The following is a 20,269-nucleotide window of genomic DNA, read 5'->3' on the forward strand; positions in this document are numbered from 1 at the left end:
TTATTTTGATTATAATGTTTAATTTAACAATTGACTAAATTAACCTTATTATAATAAATATATATAACATATATATTAAGGTCAACTATGTCATATGCCACCCACTATCTACTTTATGGTCTTATTGCATCATAAATCATCCTATTTAAAAAGACATCAACAATTAGGTGCTTTTATAATTAACCCCTAAATTTTCATTTTACGCGATTAAGCCTTTTTATTAAATCGGACGCTTAAACGACGAAATTAAAACACAAAAATTTCACACAATCAAATGCACACAAAATAAACACACAAAATAATATTAAATTATTTTTTTGACTCAGACTTGTGGTCCCGAAACCACTATGTCCGATTAGAGTCGAAATCAGGCTGTTACATAAGTGAACAATGGGTCGTGGACCAAATTAAGGAAAAAGGGGAAAGTAAATGCATCCCTTGAAAGTCTATGGGATTTTATTTTGGTACATTCGGATTCGAAAAAAAGAGTCGACGTTTTTTCCTTGAGTATTTTTAGGTTAATCATTTTCCCTAAAGCACTAGGGCACGTTGATGATGCAGTTTCATATCTATTTGACTGGCTTGACAAAAGGGTCATGCCCGTCCTAGCAATTTTGGTTGAAACTTTCATATCTTTAAGTGCATGCCAGAGAGCAGGAGAAGAAAGATTTATCGGATGTGCACAACTCTTGCCAGCCTGGTTCTATAGCCACTTTTGGAAGGTAGAAAAAGTCTCTTATCGAGTGTTCTCTGAGGACTACTCTCTGTTGAAAAAATTCGCGGCTATCCCAAGAAGAGACAACATTTCTGAAGAAAAGTGGATGGCAATTCTCCAGAGTCTCCAAGGCGATGACGTTGAATGAAGGGACCTTAGATGATCCCTAATAAAATTTTGTATTGATGTAGAGACTTTGACTAGGTTCCTCTACTCGGGATAAATGGAGCTATTGGATATGCCCCTCTACTTATATCAAGACAATATAGGTCGAGGCAATTTATACTGGTAACGCAAGGGCTGGCTCAATGTGAGTTTGCATACAAAGATGGTAATTACAAAAAAGAAGTTTGTGAAATATCGAATGCCTGAAACCAAACTCACAAAATTAAAAGATTTACCACAAATCCCATGTCGAACCCCGAATATGATTAGTAGTGAGGTAAACGAATTAATGACAATGTCCATTCATCAAATTAAGAAAGTATTCGGCCGATAGAAGAACACTTGCAAGTGATCCTATCTAAATTAGAGATCGTAAAGCAAGATGTAGAAAAGAAGAGTTCGGAGCTAGATAAAAGGATAGAAAAATTAGAAGAGGAAAAGATTCAGCTAGGATTAGACGTCAACGTCCAAAAGTTAGAAGCCAAGAAAATGAGGAAAGAAAAAACAAGGCTGAGGAAGGCTTAAACAGATTAAAAATAAATTATAAGAAACTACGTTTGTCAATAAAGACCGCCAGGTTGGATAAAACATTGGAACAATAATGACCAGAAATCTAAAAAGAAAATATTAGAGTTGATCGATGGGAAAAGAAATTCCAAGATGCTCGAGTCTGAAAAGATGCTCTAAAAAGGGATTTGTTAGAAAGCCAAAATGAAAAGGTTGGATTGAGAGCCCGGGTAGCGGAATTAAAAAGGTCACTACATTAACATCGTAGTCACAACTCTGTGATTAAGTTGAAAGCAATTGAAGAGTTGAAGGGAAAGATAGAAAAGCTCGAGGCCGAATTATAAAATTGTGAACTTCGAGTTGAGCTTCTTGAAATGAACAATGAATATTAGAAAGAGCAACTTTAACGGTCTCAAGGTCAAATCAGGGATAGAGATCACATCATGGGCAAAGCTTTGACTTAAGTACGGGAAGTAGCCAACCATTTGTAAACCTTAGCGGTTCAAGCTGACATGCTAAACTTGAGATATGAATCAGAATCAGATCATGACAGAGAATTAGCTTGGCTTCTTAGAAAAGACAAGGCTTTGAGTATTAAAGTAATGCCGTATATGTAAAATGTACTCGTTTTATGTAAAGAAATTTATTTTCTAGTAAAGTTGTTCTAATAGAATTGAATCAGAATCAATTCCTCTTTTTGTATTCATTTTTCAATCGTCAGCATTACATTTCATCACATGCATTAAATTCCATAAAAGGACCCTAATTAATTAAAATTATGACAGTTACTATAGAAACCAACAAGAATCTACCAACCGAATATCGCTACGGTAGTCATTATAAAACCAAAACCATGAATCAAAGGTTAGAGATACTAGAATAAATTCAGAAAGACATGCAAGATCATTTGCAAGCGCAATTGCAAGGCCAATTAGCTAAGGTACAACAAGATATGAAGGTCCAAATACAAGAGTCCCAACGAAGTATAATAAGCCAGTTGACCTAGTTACTGGCTGGAGGGATTGAAAAAGGGAAGAGTATTGTGATTAACTCTAGGGATGAAAATGAAGACCTTACATACCCCCTAGGCTTTACCCTATTGAATGTCCAAGCCCAACCGAATACATATCCACAAAGAGTACCCGATACTATAAGACCACAACAATACCAGGCCGGCACCTCAGGATCAGTGAATTACCCAACGGGTTCAGATTCCAATCCTAAAGATAATCTGATCGACCCCGTTATTCCAAATTTGGACGACATGGCGGAAATGGATAGAGTAAAAATAGAATTTCCAAAACAGCTAGAAGATCGGTTTAAGTGGTTGGAGGAGAAATTCTATGGAGAGTGCTGACTACTTTTTCGGGGTCGATGCCAAGGAATTGAGTTTAGTCCTGGATCTAGTACTCCCACCAAAATTTAAAACTTCAGAATTCAAAAAATACAATAGGACTAGTTGTCTTGAAGCCCATATCATAATGTTCTGCCAAAGAATGACGAGATATGTCAATAACAACCAATTGTTAATCCATTGCTTCCAGGATAGTTTGATTGAGTTGGTTGTCAAATGGTACAATCAGCTAAGCCATGCCAAAATCAATTCATGGAACGACTTGGCACAGACTTTTATGAAACAATACAATTATGTGACCGACATGACACTCAATAGAATTACACTACAAAAAATGGAGAAGAAGCAAAGTGAAAGCTTTAGACAATATGCTCAAAGATGGAGGGAGGCGGCAACATAAGTTCAGCTACCTCTTCTGGAAAAGGAGACGACAATGCTTTTCATAAACACTTTGAAAGCCTCGTTCATTAACCATATGCTAGGTATTGCTACCAAGACCTTCTCAGATATAGTAATGTTCGGATAAATAGTTGAGAATACAGTAAAGAGTGGAAAAATAGAGACAGGGGAAAATGCTAAAAGGTCCGCCCCAAGAAAGAAAGAAAATGAAGTAAACACTGCGAGTGTGTATAATAAGAGTTATTCAAAACCGGTCACTGTAGGCCAACTAAGGACCATGACAACTAGCCATCATTGCCCTTCGAGGCAAGAACCTAACTAAAAGCCAAACACGGAAAAACTCAAATTTAGACCTATCCCCATGACATATGGAAAGTTATATCAGAATTTGTTCACACGCACATGTAGTATCCATGTTTTACTTGAAACCCATGCAACCTCCATTCTTAAAGTGGTATTATGCGAATGCTCAATGCCAGTACCATGCAGGAATAACGAGGTTCTCGACTGAGAACCGCACTGCATTCAAAAAGTTGATCAAGAGGTTTATCAAGATGGGGATTGTAAGGTTCGATGATCCCTCAGGACTTAATATGGCAAGAAATCCGTTAACCAGTCATTTTGACCAAGGGGTAATCACGATAATCGAGGGTGGAGGCAAGAGGACCAAAACTGATGTTGTAGAGGTGAAATCCCCACTAAAATGGGTTTGGCAAAAATTGATAGATGTGTGATTAATAATTCAATATTCAAAAGAGATGTCCAAAGGAGTGAGGAGCTACTGTGAGTTCCACGCTAAAAGAGGTCATGAGATCTAGGAGTGTACTAAATTCAGAGCTCTAGTGCAAATTCTGATGGATAACAAAGAATTGGAATTCTTTGAAGATGTGAAGGGCTCGGAAGGCAGAGATGTTTGTGCATCAAATGAAGGATCAATGGAGAAAGTCTACATGTTTAACCACCCAATGGTGATTATTTCATGACTGATAAGTAATGAAGTGGAAGCAGAAGCTATGCCAAGAGTCATAATTCAAAAACCCCTGACTTTTCCTTATAAGGATAGCAAAAAGGTTCCATAGAATTATGATTGCAACGTGACGATCTCGGGAGAGGAGAACTCAATTGGCACTTCAGAAGGGGGCTAGGATATTTGTTTCTTCACCCATAGTAGGAGGCGTTATGACCTTGCAACTCCAAAACTGAACCTCTTAAGGAAAATACCCTGGCAGTTTAGCATAAGAAAGAAAAAAACTACTAGACTTGAATCACCTGTCAATGAGCCAGTAACTGAGAACGAGGCTAAGGAATTCTTGAAGTTCTTAAAACATAGCGAGTATAATGTTGTAAAATAGCTACACAAATAACCAGCTCGCATATCAGTATTAGCCTTGCTTTTGAGCTTAGAGACACATCGTAACACATTGATGAAGGTATTAAATGAAACTTATGTCGCTGATAATATCTTTGTAAACAAACTAGATCGTTTAGTTAACTATCTGAGTGCCTACAATTTCATTTTCTTCAATGATGATGAAATACCTTTAGAGGCATGGGATCCACAAAGGCTCTAGACATCACTACCCGCTGTAAAGGATATACATTCCTAAGAGTGTTAATCGATAATGGATCCGTGTTGAACGTCTTGCCTCTATCCACGCTGAATAAATTGTCAGTGGATAGCTCTCACATGAAGAAGTGCCATAATATAGTGAGAGCATTTGATGGTACAAAAAAGAAGGTGATGGGGAGGATTGAAGTACCACTATTAATTGGTCCGAACAAATATGAGGTGGATTTTTTGGTAATGGATATCAAACCCTCCTATAATTGCTTGCTGGGTAGGCCTTGGATTCATTCAGCTGGGGCAGTGCAATCATCATTGTACCAAAAACTAAAACTGGTAATAAAGGGTTGACTAGTAACAATAAACACTGAAAAGGATATTATTGCATCCGTAACTAATAACGTACCATACATAGTAGCGGATGAAGGGGTAATAGAATGTTCCTTTCGATCACTAGAATTTGTTAATGCAACTTTCATTGTTGAAGGAAACAAGATTCCAGTGCTAAAAATATCCAAAACCACGATGATAGGACTGCAGTTGACGGTGAGGAAAGGAGCCTTGCCTAGAATAGGAATTAGAAAATACCTTTAAGGAAAAGTCGAGGCACCAATATTGATAGACAAACAATACCACTTTAGCTTAGGGTATAAGCCAGATGTAAGATAGAAGAAGAAGGAACTAGAAAAGAAGCAAGAAAGAAGAAGAGCATGACTAAGTAGGGGAGAGGTCAAATGGGAACCGATGATATTTCTCCATATATCTAAAACATCCGTGTCAAGAGAGATCATTTATCCTGAACGAAAACTGGTAGAAAAAGAGAGTCCGTTAATCAAAACTGTGGAAGGAATGTTAGGAAACTTGAGCATCAATGCCATATCCGAAGAAAGAATTGGGGAAGAAAACCTATTAGGTATTTGCCCTTATATATACGGAAGTGTTCTGAACAATTAGACTGCGGAAGAGATCCCTATAATTTTTAGAACTAATTCAGAGTAATGTTTAAAACACACTTATTGCTCTATACCTAGGAGTAATAGGAATCATTTTGTTTAAAATGTATATGTCCACTAGTTTTATTTTAATAAAATACATCTTTATATCTCATTTGGCAAATATTTTTCTATTTTTTTCCATTTCATTCATACTCATATTACACTGATAATTATTCTTAGATTCATTTGTTCTTTGGGTCTTCCTTTATTCCTATAACAGGTCTTCGAATATCAATGATACGAGCTACGCTGCTGTTGACTCATAGTCTCCTTTTGAGTAGGATATGTGTCCAGAGGAACCTCAGAACCTTGAAGATGATCGATATTGTAACTTATCTCCTAATTTACTAAGGATGGTAAAACAAGATGAGAAACAAATCCTACCTCACAAAGAGTCAGTGGAAATTGTGAGCTTAGGAGACAAATAAGAAAAGAAAGAGGTGAAAATCAGAGCTTGCATCACTGCAGAGACAAAGCAAGACCTCATTGAGTTACTCCAATAATTCAAAAATGTCTTTGCATGGTCGTATCATGACATGCCTGGTCTAAGTGCTGATATTGTAGTACACCAGTTTTTCATAGAAGGAGAATGCAAGCCGATCAAACAGAAACTTCGAAGGATGAGACCCGACGTCTTGTTAAAAATAAAAGAAGAGGTTAAGAAACAATTCAAGTGGTTAAATACTCGGAGTGGGTAACCAATATAGTCTCCATCCCCAAGAAAGATGGGAAAGTGTGAATGTGTGTAGACTACAGGGATTTAAACAAAGCCAGCTCGAAAGATAATTTCTCATTGCCTTACATTGATACCTTAGTAGAAAACACAACAGGTTATTTACTGTTCTCTTTCATGGATGGCTTCTCTGGATACTACAAAATAAAGATGCACCCTGAAGACATGAAAAAGACCACATTCGTAACAATGTGGGGAACATTTTGCTACAAAATGATACTATTCAGACTAAAAAATACGGGAGAAATATCTTAAAGAACCATGGTAACTTTGTTTTATGATATGATGTACAAAGAAATTAAAGCTTATGTCGATGATATGATTGCAAAATCCCGAACAGAAAATGAGCATGTGAAAGTCTCGAGAAGATTATTTTTATGGTTGAAAAAATTCCAGCTAAAACTGAATCCAGCAAAATATACATTCGGGGACACGTCGGGAAAATTGCTAGGATTTGTAGTCAGCGAAAAAAGGATTGAGATCGACCCGGATAAAGTTAAGGTTATACAAGAGTTTCTTCCACCGCGCATTCAAAAAGAGGTCTGGGGTTTCTTAGGGAAATTAAATTATATTACTCGGTTTATTTTAAAACTAACCGAGAAATGCGACCCCATATTCCGTCTCCTTAAGAAACATAATCCAGATGTATGAAATGAAGAATGCTAGAAGACCTTCGACAATATTAAACATTATTTGTCCAATGACTCAGTACCTTTGCCACCTAGCCCAGATAAGTTACTGATACTGTACTTGGCAGTATTTTAGAATTTTATGGGATACGTACTTGGCCAACATGATGAGTCAGGGAGGAAAGAAAGAGCGATATATTACTTCAGTAAGAAATTTACTGAATGTGAGACAAGATACTCGCCAATTGAGAAGTTGGGTTGCTCATTAATCTAGACAACTTGGAGATTGAGACAATACATGTTGTACCATACGACTTGGCTCATTTCAAAAATGGATCATTTAAAGTACATGATGGAGTTGATTGAGTTGAATAGAAGAATGACTCGATGAAAAATTCTGCTCTCCAAATTTAATATAATCTATGTAAACCAAAAAGCAGTAAATAGGAGTGCAATAGCGGACTTTCTAACTAGCAGGGATTTAGAAGATTACGAGCCTTTAAATTTTGATTTCCCAAATAATGATTTTATGTATGTTGCGACCACTGAAGAAGATACTCCAGAAGAATATCCCTGGAAACTAAATTTTAAAGGGGTTTCAAACGCCATGGGTAACTGAATTGGGGCAGTCCTGGTATCCCTAGACGGAGATTATTATCCTTTTACCAATAAACTTGATTTTGTTTGCACAAATAATATTGTAGAATACGGAACATGTATCACAGGTATCCGTGCAGCCATAGAACGCAAGATCAATGTACTATAGGTATGTGGGGATTTTGCACTAGTGGTCTATCAACTCAAAGGTGAATTGGCGATGAGAGATCCTAAGTTGATCAATTATAGAAGGCTGGTCCTTAAGTTAATTAAGGAGTTTGATGATATCACCTTCTACTACCTTTCGCGATATGAAAATCAGATGACCGATGCCTTGGCTACCTTAGCTTCCATGGTCAAAGTGAACAAATAAGAGGATGTGAAACCTATTCAGATGAGTATATATGAGGCTCCGACCCATTGTTACAACATCGAGAAAGAAGAAAATGATGATCACTCTTGGTACAATGATATATTGCACTATGTAAAGAACTGTGAATACCCTGGGTAGGCAACTGAGAATGATAAAATGACACTAAGAAGGCTGGCCAATGAGTATGTCCTAGATGGAGAGATTTATACAAAAGAAGAAAGGATCAGGTGCTACTAAGATGTGTGGAAGTTGTTGAGGCCAGGAAAATCTTAGAAGAAGTCCATGAGAGTGTTTGCGGAACACATGCTAATGGTTTTACAATGGACAAGCAAATCATGAGATTGAGATATTATTATACTACCATGGAAGGGGACTGTATCAATTATCCCAAGAGATCTCATAAATGCCAAATTTATGGAGACAAAATTCATGTTATGACTTTTCCATGGCCTTTCTCTATGTGGGGCTTGGATGTCATTGGGTCGATCTCGCCAAAAGCTTCCAATGGACATCGATTCATCTTTGTGGTCATCGATTACTTCACTAAATGGGTAGAAGCCGCTTCTTATGCCAACGTCACAAAGTCGACAGTTAGTAAATTCTTGAAGAAAGGGATCATATGTTGATATAGAATGCCAGAAATGATCATATCTGACAATGCATTAAAGTTGAACAACAGCACGATAGTGGAGGCCTGCAGTCAATTCAAGATTAAACATCACAACTTGTCACCATATCGCCAAAAAATGAATGGTGCAGTGGAGGCAGCCAATAAGAACATTAAAAAGATCATGGGGAAAATGACGGAGACTTATAAAGATTGGTATGAGAAGTTACCATTTGCTCTCTATGCTTATCAAACATCTGTCAGAACCTCCACTGATGCAACACCTTTCTCATTGGTTTATGGAATGGAGATAGTCTTGCCCATTGAAGTTGAGATTCCTTCTCTTCGAGTTTTATCAGAGTTGGAGTTAGATGAAGTAGAATGGATCCAATCTCAATATGAGCAACTAAACTTGATAGAAGAAAAGAGGTTAAAAGCTATCTGTCATGGTCAAATGCACTAAAAACGAATGATGCCAAAAATGAATGATGACAAAAAGGTTCGCCCTAGGAAATTTCATGAGGGGGACCTGGTATTGAAAAAGATCTTGGCCATGCAAAAGGACTATAGAGGAAAATAGATGCCACATTGGGAGGGACCTTATGTAGTAAAGAAAGCCTTTTTGGGAGGAGCATTGATTCTCACCGAGATGGATGGAAAAAACCTGCCCAATCCCGTGAATTCAGATTCAGTTAAGAAATACTTCACCTAAAATATAAAAAAAAGGAGAAGAGGCCAAGGTGAAAACCTGTAAAGGGCGTCTTGAGACCCAATGAGTTTTGAGTTGAAAACCCAAAAAGTGCGGCTCAAATTTTGACCAAAGAATGGGCTGTAATAGTTGTTTTCCCTCAAATGTAACAAGAAGGAGAAACGTTGCGTATTGGAGCATCAACAAAGTACTTTGAACCTCTTAGACACATATCAAGCTCAAAATGGTCCTCAAGAAGTTTGTGCAGAGAAGCTTATGCTGCGATATTTGGGGCAACCTATTTTCATTTTACTCACTTTATGTTTTAGCAATGTTTGCTATTTTGATTAATCTTTTCATTTCGAGTTTTGTTCCCAATAAATTTCAATCTTGTCCATTGTTACGACCTTTTTCAAGCATTTTTACATTAAAATAACAATTAATGGACTAACAATATTCAAGTAAAAGGATTTCTGCATATTGCTATGAAAGGTTTCTAAATAGTACAAGAATCTGAAACATGACTACTAGCTATAGAACTAACCAAATCTAAGGGTTGAAAATATCTGGAAACGAATAGTCTAAATTATGATTATTTCTTCAGGTTTCCTGTCAAAGATATCAGATTTGAACAAGAAGACATGGTAATACATCAGTGATAAAACCTTAACGAACAACGAACAATGTCAACCAAAGCACTAAAAGGGGATCATTCTAAAAAAATGGCATTCTACATTAATGCAAATATCATTCATATACATCTAGTTAGGAGCATATGATTCATTTTGATCATGACATTCTAATCGCTTGGCATAGAATATAGGGCTATGAAATGGATTCTATAAGTCCTGTTCCCTAGGGAATGATGTAACAGCTCAGTGAAACCACAAATCTTATACCCCTAAAGTTATAGTGGGTCGAATTGAATCTACCATAGCAAATCTTATCCCCTTGAAGTTGCAGTTGTAACACCCCGATGCGTGTCCGTCGCCGGATTAGAGTTACGAGGCATTACTGATCAAAACCCAACTCAGAATTTTTTTCATAAATTATACTATCTCAACCACGAAATTTCATTCCATATATATATAAGCGCATAACTAATTAAAATCAAACATGCATCATTAATCAAATTACATATACTAACCATGTTTCAAAATTTCAACCATATCATTATCATTTACCTAATCAAAATTTAATATCATTCAAATTCTTAAAACATTTCCAAACATATATGATTAAATATCATAAATCAAGCATTATATCCAAACATTTATTTGTACACATATTTCATTTCAACTTGCTAACTATACTACATATTACAACATAGGTAATCTACCTGTTTGGACAACTCTTATACATCAATTTGGACAGCAATTATATACCAAACTAGACAAGATTTTCACACTAAAATTTGGACAACATATATACAACAATCAAGCAAGATATATACAACAAATTGAGCAACATTTTACACCAAAATTGGACAACATATATATAACAAATTGGGCAAGATATATATACCAAATTGAGCAACATTTTTACATCAAAATTGACAAGATATATACAACAATTTGGACAGCATAAATACAACAAATTGAGCAGCATTTTTACACCAAAAATTGGACAGCATATATACAACAAATTGGGCAGCATATATATACCAAATTCAAACCAAAAGAAATAAGCCATTTTCACATGGCTATTAATTACACCTATATACATTAGTTCCAAAATCAAAATTTCCACTACACTATACATGCCATTTATTCGAAAACAACTTAGTAAAGTACCAAAATATAGACGATAGTGTGACAAGCTTCACAGACGATCCCCGAACACGTAGCGATCACCAAAATCTATACATCAAAACAATTATCCAACACATTGTAAGCTAATTTAGCTTAGTAAGTTACAAGCAAATAAACTTTACAATTTAACTTGATATCTCGAATAATATTTAACCAATTCATACTACTAAATCAATCTTACATTTAGCTTACCATATCATAAGATAACTATTAACTTAATACTATGATTTAACTAAAATCAATATAATTACTCAACTATAAACATTTCTTCAAATTTAAATACAAGGCCAAATACATTATGCATTCATCATCATGTGATATAAAGGATCATCTTATATATTTGATTCCAAATATAATCACCACATAGGTTTAATACTTACAAAGCTCAACTTTGGATACAACTATAACGGTTATTACTCAGGAACTCCAAGTATTTACTCATTATACTAATCATGATTACTCAATAAGTCGAACACTCGATACTAATAGGTATTCGAAAATATTTAATAAGTTCGTACACTTAGTGCTTAATAATCAATCTCGCACACTTAGTGCTTTACAATTAAACTCGCACACTTAGTGCTAATCTCATTATCATAAATTTTTATACCCGCACACTTAGTGCCGAAAGTCAACAACTCAATACATCTTATTTCAATAATTTTATCACTACATGTATATATATACCATTCAATTCAGCATAATTACATAGATACTAAGATGATTTAAAACGATACAAGATATATTCTTAATAACTTACCTCGGATGTCGTCGACTAATAGACCGGCTACTCAACTACTTTCGATTTCCCCCGATCTAAATCCAATTTCTTGGTTTCTTGATCTAAACATATTCAAATAAATCTCATTTAAACATATTTTCATTTAATTCAGTCTAAGAACACATAAATGGGAAAATTACATTTTTGCCCCTAACATTTCACATTTTTACAATTTTAGTCCAAATTGTACAAAAACACAAAATATTCCAAATTAATTACACTATAGTATGGCCGAATACTCCCTAGTCTCATATAGGTCCTTGCATGTCATTTATTTCACATTTTAGTCCCTCAACTTAATATTTTCTTAATTTAGTCCTTAATACACATTTTTATCAAAAATAACTAATTATAACATGAAAATCTAACAACATATATTTATTTCCCATCATCTAACAACAAAAACAACAAACCTTCAACAATGGCAAGACATAAAATCATCATCAAATTCAAAAATTAAACATGGGCATTTGTAGATTTCATAGCAACGATTTTAAAAACATAAAAATTATTAAAAACCGAAACCAAAACATACCTTAATCTAGCTCAACAATGGCCGAACCCTAGCCAAGCTTTTATCTTTTATTCTTTCTCTAGTTTCGAAAGTGGAAGAAGATGATATGATAATGGCTTTGTTATTATCATTATTATTATAACATATATTATAATATTATCATTTTTAACTTTTATTTTTAATGTATAAAAACCATATAATAAAACAATATGCCGTCCACTACCTTATAATATTGGCTAAATTTCAACAGAAGGCCTCCAAATTATAAAGACAACAACAATTAGGCACTTTCTTATTTAACCATCAAAATTTCATTTTATGCGATTAAGCCCTTTTTTATTAAATCGACACTCAAACAACAAAATTAATTCACAAAACTTTCACACATGTAAATTCACACATTATAAACATATAATAAAATACTAAAATATTTTTAGAACTCGAATTTGTGGTCCCAAAACCATTGTTCCGATTAGGGTCAAAAATCGGGCTGTTACAGCAGTAGAGCAAGATGAAGCTACAAATCCTATATCCCTAAAGTTGCAGTGAATCGGATTGAAGCTACAATTTCTATAGCCATGAAGTTACAATGGGTTGGAATGAAACTACGACAACGAATCTTATCTCCCTGAAGTTGCAATGGGTTAGAATGAAGCTAAGAATCTTATATCCTTGAAGTTGTAGTAGATCGGATTGAAGCCACAATTTCTATACCCCTAAAGTTGCAGTGGGTTGGAATGAAACTACGATGGTGAATCTTATCTCCCTAGAGTTGCAGTGGAGCAAGATGAAGCTACGAATCCTAAATCCTTAAAGTGGCAGAGGATCAGGTTGAAGTTATAAATCTTATATCCCTGAAGTTGCAGTGGATCAGATTAAATTTACAATTCCTATACCCCTGAAGTTACAGTGTGTTAGAATAAGGCTACAAATCTATCAGCCCTGAAGTTGCAGTGGATTGGATTGAAACTATAACAACAAATCTTATTTGTTTGAAGTTGCAATGGAGAAAGATGAAACTATAACACTAGATCCTGCCTTTCTAAAGTTATAACGAAGCAGATACAATGAAGTAGAGTAACCAATGGATTGAAAGAATGAACTACTTGAAAAATAAGAGCACCAAAGAAGTCAAGATTCGACATGACCAGAAAAAATTAGCCTTCTTAAAGTCTTTTCTCCATTCCTGTTACACGTCAATGAGTAAAAAGGGGCAGTTGTAACAAGCCAATTTTATTCGGCCCAGAGAAAAATAAGCAAAACAAGTAAATTAAAAAATACTATAGAAACCCTAAAACCCCAATACTACATCAACCCAAGCACAAAACCCTAAAAAACTAACAAAAACCCTAGTGTCACCCTAAGAGCTTTGGCGTCGCTCCCTTGCCACGTCAACTGACGTACCGCCCAAGGCCTTTCCCCCTCTTTTCACGAAAATGGCAAGGTGCGGCTCCCCAACGCCGTTGACCTTGCGATGAATACCTGCAAAAGAGAAAGAAAAAGCAGAGGACATAAAGAAAACATCAAAAACAACAAAAAAGGAAAAAAAAAGATAACATATTCTATAATATTGGCTATAAAAGCCATAACAATGGCATGTAATCATTTACGGAGAAATACAAAAAAAAAACGAGATTTTGAAATAACAGAGAACAAAGAAAACAAAAGGTAGTTTATTTTTTTCTTATTTTTTATATTTTTTAAAAAAGCATAATAAATAAAAATTATAATACCCTTTTACTTGTCGTTTCGCCTTTTGCCACCGTCGAAGACTATCTCCGGCCCTGAATACCTCAGAGCCCACTAGGGTTCTGCCGAGGGTTCGATGAAAGTGCAAGGATGAGAGTTTTTTTTATTTTTTCCTTTCTTTCTGATTTTTATAAGGCATTAACCTTCAGATCTGACTCTTAGGGGTTAAATAGTGCTAAAAGGCATTTTTTAACTCCGGCCACCGGAGGCGACGGTCGTCATCACCGATGACCGGTGGCAATGACAAGGCGACGATAGCCCCATGGCCGGACTCAGAGATGCGTTCAGAGAAAAAAGGAAAGAAGAGATTTTTTTTTAAACGCAAAAAAGAAGTGAAATTGTTCAAAAAAAATTTTCTTATATAAGGCCTCGGTGCGACGTCATTTTGGCCGGGCTTTAGAAGCTCCAAAAGAACGTCGTTTTGAAGCTGACCCGATGACCCAATCCAGATCCATCTAGGATTTGCGTGTTTTCAAGGGAAGGGTTTAATTAGCATTTTGGTCTTCTGGCTTTTTGCTTCTTTTTAATTTCGTCCTATTTCTTTTTTATTTGTTTTAATTTTTACCCCATAATTTTAATTTATCTACAAATTAGTCCCTTAACCCACTGTTGACCTACCAAGGGAATGTCACGTATGCTGGGTTGAGGAAAATAACACCCTGGATCCTTGTACTTTTTATTTTGTTTTGATTTAATCCTTTATTTTGCCTTTTTTTATATTTATACTTAGAATTTCTTTTGGATTTCAATTTTGTCCTTTGCCTACATTTTTTTATTTCATTATTTTATTTTATCATTTCGGCACTTTAATTTTATGATTATTTATATTTCTCCTCTTGTCTAAATTATGCAATTTTATTTACATTATTTTTATTTTATTTTTATTTTTGTCATTAGATATTATTATTATTATTATTATTATTATTATTATTATTATTATTATTATTATTATTATTATTATGTTATAGTCATTTACTATTTTTCCCCAAATTTCCTATTTATTTTATTTTGGTCCTTTACTTTTAAATGTTGATACTATTAATACTATTAATACTATTAGTATATTTTATTTTGGATATAATTATATTATCATACATTTTATATTATTTCACTATTATTATCATATAGTATTATTAATTGAATATTTTTCATTATTGTTATTATTATTTCTTATTATTGTATTCATTATAGTATCGTCATTTTATTTCATCGCTTATGTTGTTATTTTGTTAATACAATAATTTTGTCATCTTGAAATAAAACTTTATAAAATACATATCCTTCAAATATTAAAAATAATAATAATGTAAATGTAATTCTTTTTAGTCCCTCTATTATGCTAAAATATGAAATTTTATTTTATTTCTTTAATTTGATATAATTTGATCCCTCTACTACGCTAAAAAAGTGATGACTGAGAAATTTCTTTTTAAAACTACCTTAAGTATTTGGTTTTCATATAAATTTATTATTTGCTAATCATGATTAGACTTGTCCATAATACGGGCTGAGTCACAGCCCAGCTCAAAAAAATTCAAGCCTAGGATTGTTTTCGGCATGGCCCGCCAAAAAAACCCATTTCATTTTTAAAAGATATTAAAATATGTTTTTAATATTAATTTTTCATATATTTTCATAATTAAATTAAATTTTAAAAATATTTTTTATTATTTAAATTTTATTCATGTTGGGCTAGACATAAAAACCTTGTTTAATCCTGGCCCATGAAAAAGCGGTTGACTGAATTTTTTCATAGCCCTAACTATGTAATTGTAGTGACAAAAATTGATAAATTAATCCAATTAAGTGAATACTATTAAATTTTGTTGTTAAATCACGTAGCTGAAAATTAATATTCAATAATTTATATCTAACGAAGTAGCAAAAACCAACTATTTAAGTTTTATGTGTTAATAGAGAATTGAACTAAATTTTCAACTTCCATAATATACACAGATCGAATTATGATAAATTAAGGGTAATTAACTAGAACAGTGTATATTTATTTATGGATACGATAATTGACTTACCACCGCATTTGCAGGGTATATTTATTTAAGATTATTTAACTAGAACAGCATATACTCAACCGTTTTTTGGCACAAGCGCATTAAAATAATTAAAACCGAGGCAATGTTCGTTATTTTCGGGATTTGAGGAGTCATGTTCCTAACTTATGGAGTATGGTCTCTTCTTTGAAAAATAACCAAACATCCTATTTAAAATTCAAGACACGTAGGATTTAGGTAATAATCAAATGACAAGTATTATTGTTTTTGAGGATTCGAGATATCGTGCCCTAACTTATGGGACACGATTTTTTTCTCGATTAATTCGAAATAAGAAGTCCCTTTCATAAAATTTAATTTAGTTAGCGATATTTTAATCAAATAACATCATGCGAAAAAGGGGATCGCATTTTAAATTTTCTTTAAATTCTCAATTCTCGACACTAAGACATTAAGTAATCAACTGGGTACCAATTTTGGGCGTTATGAGGGTGCTAATCCTTCCTCATGCGTAACCGACTCCCGAACTCATTTTCTGGATTTTGTAGACCGAAAATCATCGTTTTAGTAAATCTAACCTTTTATTAAAATAATTAAATTACGAGGTGATCCGATCATGCCTAATAAAAAGGATCGGTGGCGACTCCATCTTTGTTTTTAGAAAATAAAAAGTCGAATCGCCAAAAATGTTTCCACATATATATTATTTCATGCAATATGTAATTAATGGAAAAACATAAAATCTTGTTAGCCTTCGCATGAACAAGATACACATGCATGTAAACAGAAAACCCTAGAAGATAACGTTCTAAGAGTAGAAAAAAAAAAGTTATAACTAAAATGTACCCCACTTTGTAAGGAAAAAAAAAAGTTACAAACTGCCAATTAAATACATTAATGTTCAAACAAATGTTTTTTTTTTCTCTATAATATAGTTTAAGTATTGTTGTCTCCGGTGTTTCTTGAAGTTGTGCTATTGTTATTACCACTATTGTCTCGATGAGAATTGCCGATAATGGAAGTAATGGCCGCAACCAGTGCTGCAGTGAAGTTGGGATCTGCTGTAATGGCGGCAGCTGTGGCAGCCGTATCAACCATGGGATGCCCCTGCATTTGATTTTGAGATAAATGGACGGGGAGTTCATTGTTTCCTTGAGAGCTAAGGTAAGTGCCCAAAAGCTTGGATTGGTTGTAAATTGGGTGGCCAAGCAGGTGAGCCGGCAAACTTGAAATATTGTGAGGCCAATTTGGAGAAAGGGGATGAAGTTGGTGTAATGGCCTTTGATTAGGGGGGTGAGTGAGGTCCAACGTGACAGTAGGAAATGGTGCTGAAGCTGAAAGGGTGATCAAATTTGGTGAACCAGGAAGCATCCCTTTTGGGACGATATTCGAGTTCATAATCCCTTGATCTGCACTAGGCATTGATCCAGATAGTAGCGTCGATGCTGCCGCTGATGTTGTTGATGCCATTGCCATGGCAGCTGGTGGTAGTGGATGGTTATGGTTTCCTTCATATGTTGTAACAAGGATGGTTCGATCCTCCGCACACCTTTGCACCTGTTTAATGCATGCATTTCAAAGCTATCATTGGTAAGTGAAACCATTGAACCCTAATCACTTAAACTAAAAATTCCAACATACTTGTTTGCGAACTGGACAACCAGTAGCCATGGTGCAACGGTAGTAAGCTCGAGGGCAAGGGTTTCCTTTTGCCATCTTCTGCCCATATTTTCTCCATTGACAACCGTCAGATATCTGCAGCCATTGAAGAAGTACATAAATAAATACAAACCCTAAACTTGCATAACTAAACTCCTAAGAAAGGGAATTTTATGGTAGGGTCATGGAATGCTAGAGTTGATGAACCCTAAGGAACTAGCTAGCAACCATTTAGATATAAACTGAATGTACTGTGAAAGAAATTAAATAAAGTTCTTGAAAATGTTGTATTTAACTTTACAACTTTTGCTACTTTCTTAAAAACCTACTTCAACAAAAGTAGGCGGGTGCCAACCTAAAATTGTGTGCTCCGTCACCGCCATGTTTTTCTTGCACGTGGGGGAGTTTGATTCTTTTGCTACGTTACTTGTCAGAAGTAATTATCAAACTGGATTTGCTTTTTAATATTTGAAAACAGAAATTGAATAAATTTCAACACTCAATTAATAGAAAAAATTGAATAAATCTAAGAGCTTACCATTGATGCTTCGGATCGAGCTCGAACCGAGACACGAGCTTTTCTAATCATGGCCATGGTCTGTTGTGCTTGTTCATTATCCTTTGAGGTATTGAACTTGGGACCTTTGTTAGATAACCATCCTGCAGGATGAGGAAGGCCTTCAGGGGTATCTTCTCTTTGATTCCTGCTTGTAATGTTCTTTTGCCTTCTCTCCATAGACTCAACAATGGTGTTCCCAGGCGAACCTGATAACTCCTGACATCGATCCTCTGAAGAAGATTCTGAAAGCTCATCATTTTCAGCCTTTGTTTCTGTTTGAACCAGATCCATGAATTGCCTTGCCGCCATACCTTCACCATGTGTTTTCTCTTCTATTGGTCTATTCATCTAATACAAACAAGATCAAGGAACACACATAAAATATATTACTTTACATGGAAACTCAACTTGTGTTTGGTGTAATTCTGATTTCTGCTGCAATTTTACCAGAGTATTAGCTTCTGAACTTTCAGCTATTCGGTTCCGGTGTCGTTGCGTCAATGAAACGAGATGCATCTGTAAAGCATAGTAGTTGCTATTCACCTGATTAAGAGTGAGTTTCAAACGTTGATTTTCTGCGTTTATTCGGTCTAATTCAGCTCGGACATCTGCTAACTGCACCCATGAAAAAGTTCGTCTAATATTAGCTTCCAAAACCATTCAAAAATCCTCATCAAATATGTTGTTATAGGCATCATTCACCAACCTGATTTACCCTTTGTTTCTCTTTCAGATTCTGTGATGATGTAATTCCATCACCAGCAACTGATGATTTCTCACTTGCAGTATTAGTTGTCAAGAGATTTAAACCAGTCTAAAACAAAACAATCAAAAAGTTCAATAGCTTGTTAGTATGTATGTTATATATATATATATATGTCTGTGTGTGTATATGACAATTCCCTTACATTTACATCATCATCTTGGTCTGCTCCATGATGTTCACTTTCTGTCTTCACATGATGATGATGATGAACATCATCATCAGCCTTATCGTGTTGTTTGGAAGATCGGTCATCGGCAAAGAAGTCCATCTCGTTGACTACTCGTTTTATCCCATCTGATGACTGAACCAGAGAAACGATATGATGATCAACGGGCTCCATATATAACAGCTTATTTCCAGGCAAAGGGTTTCCACAAGATTTAACTTGGAATATACCAAAAAGGGATGATTCCTTGGGAAGAAAGAAAGGATATAACGATGAGTTTCATCAACAACAGTAGGTGTATCAAAGGAGAGTCATGCTCCGGTGTCCATAAATGGAGAAAAAGAAAGGGAATAAAGGGATTATATAAGCAGTATTTTGTTAAATTAATTGCAAAATAAAAGAGAGAGGTGGCAAATGGCGATGGACTCGGCATTTAAAATGGGGTTTGGACTAAGACCAAATGTGAAAGGAGTGAGGGGATCACATTTTCTCAAAGCATGAAAACAGATTTTCAATGGGGAAGAGTGAGGTAAGATGGTGCGTCAAGTGGACACTTGTCTCAACCTCATACCCATAGCTAGCTATGGTTAATTTCACCGAGAAATTTATGAGAAAGAGTCCTCAAAAAGTTTTGAAAATTAAAAATATATAAAAATTTTAAATATTAAATATAGAGGGAAAAGGTCTTAACTAGTGACCCCTTTTCCCCTTGGTTTAACAATCATGCAACACATTTGCCCACATGACTATTTTCGTAGAAAATTTGTGAAATTTTCTTTTGTTTTATAAAACGCAATAACATTTTTATACTTAATGAATAAACCACATTTAGTTTACGCAAACTAAATCTCAAATATTATAAAACCTCGACTTTATCATTACATCAGGATTTCATTACCGCATCACAGCAAAAATATATATAATGTAAT

At 34.8% G+C, this 20,269-nt stretch overlaps 1 protein-coding gene across 1 annotated transcript; it reads right to left on the reverse strand.

Annotated features, from left to right (window-relative positions):
- Window positions 1-16,867: 16,867 nt before the first annotated feature.
- On the reverse strand, window positions 16,868-19,780 carry LOC105780959 (WRKY transcription factor 6). The gene is made up of 6 exons (XM_012605508.2): window positions 19,317-19,780; window positions 19,115-19,222; window positions 18,856-19,023; window positions 18,388-18,756; window positions 17,832-17,945; window positions 16,868-17,747 (listed from the first exon to the last, which is right to left on the reverse strand). Exons 1-6 carry the CDS (start codon window positions 19,512-19,514, stop codon window positions 17,127-17,129), a joined length of 1,578 nt encoding a protein of 525 aa, XP_012460962.1. The 5' UTR covers window positions 19,515-19,780; the 3' UTR covers window positions 16,868-17,126.
- Window positions 19,781-20,269: the final 489 nt, after the last annotated feature.

This window comes from Gossypium raimondii, chromosome 1 (genome assembly GCF_025698545.1).
Source record: "Gossypium raimondii isolate GPD5lz chromosome 1, ASM2569854v1, whole genome shotgun sequence".
NCBI lineage: Eukaryota > Viridiplantae > Streptophyta > Magnoliopsida > Malvales > Malvaceae > Gossypium > Gossypium raimondii.

Bases quoted from the DNA above. Each gene is read 5' to 3' on its own strand.
- LOC105780959 (XM_012605508.2), bottom strand. From the start codon at position 19,514: ATGGAGCCCGTTGATCATCATATCGTTTCTCTGGTTCAGTCATCAGAT. The intron at 19,223-19,316 runs GTAAGGGAATTG...GTTTTGTTTTAG, and splicing joins ACCAAGATGATGATGTAAAT to ACTGGTTTAAATCTCTTGAC. The intron at 18,757-18,855 runs GTAAAATTGCAG...TGTTTGTATTAG, and splicing joins GTTCAGAAGCTAATACTCTG to ATGAATAGACCAATAGAAGA.